Genomic DNA, 7,016 nt, shown 5'->3' with positions numbered 1-7,016 from the left:
TGACTCTCCACCATTTGACCCTAGAACTTAAGAAGCTTCTCAGATGAGAGGTGAAACATCTTCAAGCAACTTGAAGTCCAGACGCTTTCTTTCCCAAGCTCCTTCGAATACAAAAGGATAAGAAGAGCAACTTGTCAGTCTCACTGTAAAGCATACCCTGATTTATTCTCATTTGCAATAATTATATCTGCTTTATACAAACAAACAATGATTTTTCCACCTCAGGTAAACTTCAGTGGATGACTATGGGCTGTCCAGTGCGGAGTCACGTGTGCTCAGTGGGGTTTTCTTCTCTCTCGAGAGCTTGTCGTATTTTCTGCCAGAAGATTCCAGTGTGTTGACCAGCCTGTGGCCAGCTCAAGTAAGAGCTCCTCTTCACCAGACTCCTTATTTGGTAGTACGGAGACAGCTGGTTGGCTGGTATGTCCTCCAGAAACACCATGATCAGCACATCCTTGTGCTCATCGAACAGACGGTAGCTAAAGAGATCACACGCAGATTAATCAGTGTAGAAGCTGGCGATGTCATTACATGTAAGGACAAAGAGTTGGTAACCATACCTGGCCATCTGGATTTCTTTGGAGCACCACTCACTCTGCAGGTAATTTGGGCTGATCACACAGATAGTCTTTCTGCTCCTATAGATGGCATCTGTAATGTTTTCTACAATGGGCTTACCTGTAAAAACAGAAATCTGAGACGTTAAACAAAAATCTCACACATCAAACATGTCAGCATTTTTCTAGTTTTAACATTTACTACTTAAAACAGCTCTGGTGAATAACATAAAATGTATGTCTGTGAAGGTTCTCAGTCATCCAGGTCATTGTAGTCTATTGTTTCCAAGCTCCTTAGACAACATAAAATGTAGCCTTTTCTATGAGTTAAAACATTTCAAAGGTATTCTCACTTTTGAGAAGAGCAGGATCTACAGTAGTGTCTAAATTCCAGTCACAGCCTTTGGTGGGACTTTTTGTGTAATGGACAAGCAAAGCACAATTCAATAAGCTTCTGGGGTAATAACTGGTGCTGACTCAGACTTTAATTTTAATATTTTCTGGAATTCAATATTTTCTGGAATTCAGATGTTTTTGTACGTCTATATTCTTTTATGTGAAACCCAATTTCATGATTTCAGGAAAAAACTGGACCAATCTTAACTGTATATTTTCCAGAGTAAATCTTTCATTTTCCTACATGTAGGATGCTTTGAAAGTTGAGCAGCACATCTAAAGTCTACTTTTAGAGGTTTAAAGATCAATTTGTAGCTCTTGTCCAGATAGTCAGTCTTAAAATATCTAGATCTAGCACTCAAACTTCGTTTTGTGGGTCACGTGGGATTGGTATTCTTGTTTGACTTCATATCAGCCATTTATATTTGTGTAAAGATATTGTATTAAAATTTTGAACAAAACAAAACAAAAAACAGTCGTGTAAACCCCGATCTTTGTCAGTACAAGTTTAAGGAAAGCTGAGGCAGTTTGTGTGGTAGCTTCATTAAATATAGATCTAAAAATAGAAAAATAGAAAAAAAAAAGAGGCTAATGATAATCATATATACCTGGTTCAAAGTCTCTGTGGTGCAGACAGAGTTTCCAGCCCTGTTGACCCTCCAGCTCTGGAAGCAACTCTCCACAGACCCAAGCTTCATCATGAACATTGTAGGAGACAAAGGCATCGTAGCTGTGAGGAATACCTTTCTTCCTCCTCTTATTATCATAGAGAAAGGCCAGGAAGAGGTAATAGGCATAGGTGAGGTGTGACCTCAGGAAGTGATAGATGAAGGATGCAAGGAGAGTAAGCATAACTAGACTAGAGCTAAAGAGGAAGCAGAGCAATGCAGCATCTATCCGACAGGAGTCAAAACCAAAGTCAAGGAATTTTTTTCCCCGTTGGCTGACAGGAAACGCACAAGTGTACTGATGTGCATTAACAACCTGTGTCTGTTTGCTGCCTTGAATCCACTGGATAAGACCGTAATTAGAACATTCACATGTTAAAAGGTTAGCAGATAGATCCAGATATGTCAAGCCTGGAAGGGATTGGATAACTGTTTCACTGATTACAAACAATTCATTGTCACTGACGTTTAGCCACCTGAGTGCCGACAGTTTGGCCTCTGCTAGAAAATCCAAAGACCTGAGTTTATTGTTGGAGAGGTCGAGTATTATCAGGTTTGGAATTGGCAAGAACACGTCAGATGTTAAAACTGAAAGCTCGCTGTAAGATATCCTCAGATGTTTCAGTTGCGGTGTGTATTTAAATGTGTCTGGGTACAAAGATCCCATGAAATATGCCTCTGTTATTAAGTACTCTAAAGAAGTCAGACCACTGAGAACATCTTTTGAAATATCGTAATATCCTCTATGAACCTTGATATGAAGCTTCTTCAATCTTTTTAAATTTGAGAAAGGCCTATCCCTTTGTTCAGAGCTGTTATGTGACTGGCTTTGAACAACATTTAAGATCAGAGTGCTTAAGTTTGACAGTCCACTGAAATGGTCGTAAAAATAATTATCACCTAACAAATAAAGAATCTGGAGGTTATCAAGTCCTTCGAACCCTCCTTCATCAACACTGTCACACTTGTCTAAGTCTATACACAAGTATTGAAGGGAAGACAGACTATGAAAATCTCCATGAATGAAATTCATGATATCAATATTTCTCAAATTTAAAAACTCCAATGTCTGTAATTTATCTTTGAATGTATCTATAAATGACACAATCTGGTTGTTTTCAAGATTTAAGATTTTCAAATTGTTTAAATTTTGAAAAACACAGTCAAAGATATAGGATATTTGATTGTGGCTCAGATCGAGTATTGTTAGGCTTTTTAAATTCCAGAAGTAAGGACAGTAAAGTTCACTGATGACATTGTCACTAAGGTCATAGACTTCCAATGTGGTGAGTCCTTGGACGGCCACTGGCAGTTCGGACAGTTCATTATTTTGTAATATCAGGCTTCTGAGCTGTGTCATTGACTGGAGTGCATTATCAGCCATGCTTTTTATATTGTTAAATGATAAGTTGAGCTCAACAAGGTTAGAGCAAGACTGCAGCATGTGCTCTTTTATGGTGTGAATTTCACTATTTCTCACATCAACTGTTCTTAGAGAAGGAATTTGGCAGGCAACATCAATGAGACCATCATCTATCCACTTTTGTATGTTATCCATCTGAAACTCTTGAAGAGAGTAAGCAGTCTGCAGAATCACTCTGTACACATCAAAGCTAAGAGAAGTTTCACTCATGTGCAGTCTCGTTAGGCTCCTCAAAAAGGTCTTGTTTGACACTTCCCACTCGATGTCCTTGGACCAGCCTCGCAAGTCCAGAGACTGCAGATGAGGAAAAATGTCTCTTGTAATGCTGAACTTTTTCACTGAATCCAAACTTAGGGTGAGTAGGTTTGAAGTATTTACATGGAGGTCATCGGACTGAAACGAAGTAAAGTTGTTGTGAGTAATAATCAAATGTTGTAAAGTTGGAAGTTTAACAATATAATCAATATCTGAAATTTGATGCAGGTAATTATTGTTCAAATTTACTAAACGTAAGATGACCAGGGGCTGAAAGACCACAGGGGAAATAAATGAGATAATGTTGTTGTCCAGAGACAGTGTCTCTAATTTGGAAAGGCCCTGAAACATGTTTTTTGTCAGTGCTGTGAGTAAATTTTCACCCAAGTCGAGAACTTTTAACTCTACCAAGTCTGCAAAAGTTCCATCATCAATTTGTAAAATCCAATTATTTTTAACATATAGAGCTTCAAGCTTAGATAAACCTCTTAAATACATCCTGGAAATATTTGAAATGTCATTTGAGCTGAGATTGAGCGATACTGCATTACCAGGAATGTCATCTGGAATAGCAGTGAGGTGACGCTTTGCACATGTAACTGATACATTCTTTGAATTTTCAGAATACAGGATTGTGCAGTCTTTTAGAGAAAAAGCAAGTGAATGTTCACAATGAAACAAAAAAGACAGAAGTGAGATAAGCAGCAGAAGGACTCTTTCTGTAGCTAGCATGTTGATCTCAGTGGTGGTTTTCACTTTCTTTAGGGAGATGGAGGTGGGAGCATACTGTTGATCAATACACCTGAAGCAGACCAGAGAAGAAAGAAAATATAAGGTAGGTTTTGATCACATCACAGTGTCCACAACTTGGCATGAAATAATGTGACATCTGGTGCAGTCAGTGGTGAAAACTGTTGATAGTCTGAGAGTTTATCTACCTATCCATGGGTCAGTGGCTCAATCCAGCATGTATATCAAAATTGGGACCTGCAGGCCAGAGCCCACTCTTTACATATTTCAAAGAGACATGCATATCACTTAAGATTCTCCATATATTTTGTCCTGCACAGTCTTACTTGTGGTTAACAAGATAGATAACACAGAATGAAGTTTAAAGGAAAGGCAGGCAGCTGAACTACAGATGGGCAACTGAGTTGTCTTGTCCCAGCAAATCACTGTTTTCTATGAAAAACCCATCTAGGAACCCTAAAGGTCAAACCTGGTGTTGAGCACTTGTGGACACCCCCAAGTGGGATAAGTATAGGTTTGTCCTGCCGACAAAGTCCCACAGTTCACCCACATCTAGCCACAATAGGTAGTTGTTTCCCTATTATTTATAATAATAGCTGAATAATAATAGCTACCGACTGTGCCAAGATCGCTCTCATTGTTCAGTTATTGACGGGTAGGGCTTTGAAGTGGGCTCAAGCTGTTTTAAGCACCAATCCTAATGTTTCCTACCCAGATTATAAGTTTAGGTGTGTTTTTGACAAGTGCTCCAGCCCGGAGATGGCTGCCCATCGTATGTTCTCAGAGAGAACATACGATGGGCAGAAGGAGTATGGCTGATTTCTCCATGGAGTTCTGGACCCTGGTAGAGGAGACGGGCTGGAAAGAGAAGGTGCTTAGAGGAGCTTTCCTGAACGGCATCAATGAAAGGATAACACGTGAGTTGGCAATTGGATTAGTGTTTAGTAAGAGCACAGTCACTCCCACCCCACTGTCCCATGACTGCGGTATTGATCTACTCCCTGGCGCATCTCTGCCCACCAGCCGTTTGTACAGTGTTTCTAAGCCTGAGCGCAAGGCCATAGAGCGTTACATCACAGATTCCCTTGCATCGAGCATTATTCGGCTGTCCACGTCACCCCTCAGGACAGGATTCTTCTTTGTTGAGAAGAATCCTGCCATGAGGATTAAGTCCTTCAGGACTTCATTTCACCTCTCCCAAACAGCAGTTCCTGTGGTCATCAGCAGTGCAGCAGGCCTTTGACCTTCTGAAACGCCTGTTTTCCTCTGCACCTGTTCTATTTCAGGCAGACCTTAATCAAGCATTCGCAGTGGAGGTGGATGCCTCGGACTCTGGTGTGGGGGCGGTCCTCTCGCAGCGATTTGAAGGTAAATTGCATCCCCGTGCCTTCTTCTCACGTTGTCTGTCTCAGGCCGAGTGGAACTGTGATGTGGGGGATCGAGAGCTGCTTGCCATCAAACTTAATTTTAGAGGACTGGCATCACTGGTTGGAGGGGAGCGAGCACCCAGTTCTTGTTTGGATGGATTACAAGAACCTTGCCTATCTTCAAGCGGCTAAACGCCTCAATGCCAGACAAGTCAGGTGGGCCTTATTTTTTACCTGTTTCAGCCTTGTGATTACTTACAGGCCAGGCTCACGCAACACTGAACCCGACGTCCTCTCACGTCAATTCTCACTGGTGGAGGATGCAGAGGAAAAGGACAAACCCATTCTTCCTGCTTCCTGTATCATCGGGACAGTCACCTGGGAGATCGAGAGGCTGGTCATAAATGCCCTGCAGCAGGATCCAGACCCTGGGTCAGGGCAGGCAGTACGTCCCTGTGGTTGTTCGGGGCAAGGTGATCCACTAGGCACATACGGCAAAGTTCTCCTGCCATCTGGATCGGAATCTCACACTTAGATTCCTCCAACGTCTATTTTGGTGGCCTTCCCTTGCAAAGGACGTCCGGGAATATGCAACGGCCTTGGCCAATTTGTGCTCAAAACAAGGCACCAAGCTCCCAGCTGTTGGGCCACCTGCAACCACTCCCATGGCTCATGGTTGCACATTGCCGTGGATATTGTCACTGGACTGCCGCCGTCAGCAGGTAATACCACCATACTCACCATCATAGTGGTTTTCACCCACAGTCTAACGGCCAACCTGAAAGGGCTAACCAGTAGCTGGAAGCCATGTTGCGGTGCGTTGCCTCTTCCAACCAGTTCTCCTAGAGTGAGCATTTGGCCTGGGTGGAGTATGCCCACAACGCTAGCACCTCGACGGCCACAGGGGAGTCTCCCTTTGAGGCATCGATGGGATAACAAGCCCCACTCCTTTCCATCACAGAGGGTGAGTTTGCAGTCCCATCAGTGCAACATCACACGCGTCATTGCCGGCAAGCATGGCGGGCTACTAGGACAACATTGTTTAGGACAGCAGAGTAGAACAAGAGACTGCCGGGCCATCATCGTGTTCTGACTCCTGTTTACCAAGTTGGCCAACAGGTATGGCTCTCCTCTAAACACATACCACTGAGGACGGAGTCTAAGAAGCTGGCTCCTAGATTCATCGGTCCTTTTCCTGTGCAAGAGGTCCTCAATCCTGTGACTGTGCATTTGACCCTCCCTCGAAATATACGTATTCATAATGTGTTTCATGTGTCTCAGGCAATGAACAGGTAGCCAATGAGACTCTAGCTATAGGCTCTACACATGCGCAGCTCAGAAATAAATGAGCTCCAGCCTGAGCAAGACGCTAACTTCGGTGTCCTCTCTATTAATCCACAGGTACTGACAAACAAACTTTTATGTTACCGAACTGGTTCTAAATGTCATGTAAGTTGAGTAACAACTGTTCGGCTATATTTTGAGATGATAGTGATGATGTTGTTTTGTGGTATTTTGTTGTAATGAGTATTAGTGTATCATCGGCATAATGCTATAATGCTACGTAGCACTATAAGTATATGCTATGACAGTGGCAACC

At 42.4% G+C, this 7,016-nt stretch overlaps 1 protein-coding gene across 1 annotated transcript; it reads right to left on the bottom strand.

The window, feature by feature from the left end:
- Positions 1–253: 253 nt before the first annotated feature.
- On the bottom strand, positions 254–4,031 carry LOC146713697 (uncharacterized). The gene is made up of 3 exons (XM_085449978.1): positions 1,562–4,031; positions 561–678; positions 254–479 (listed from the first exon to the last, which is right to left on the bottom strand). The coding sequence occupies exons 1-3, from the start codon at positions 4,029–4,031 to the stop codon at positions 266–268; spliced, it is 2,802 nt and encodes a 933-aa protein (XP_085306104.1). The 3' UTR covers positions 254–265.
- Positions 4,032–7,016: the final 2,985 nt, after the last annotated feature.

This window comes from Copadichromis virginalis, linkage group LG3 (assembly GCF_057382275.1).
Source record: "Copadichromis virginalis isolate Kocher_CV1m ecotype Utaka linkage group LG3, C_Virginalis_male_GT1.1, whole genome shotgun sequence".
In the NCBI taxonomy this organism is placed as follows: domain Eukaryota; kingdom Metazoa; phylum Chordata; class Actinopteri; order Cichliformes; family Cichlidae; genus Copadichromis; species Copadichromis virginalis.
This window is presented reverse-complemented; position numbering and strand designations above follow the sequence as displayed.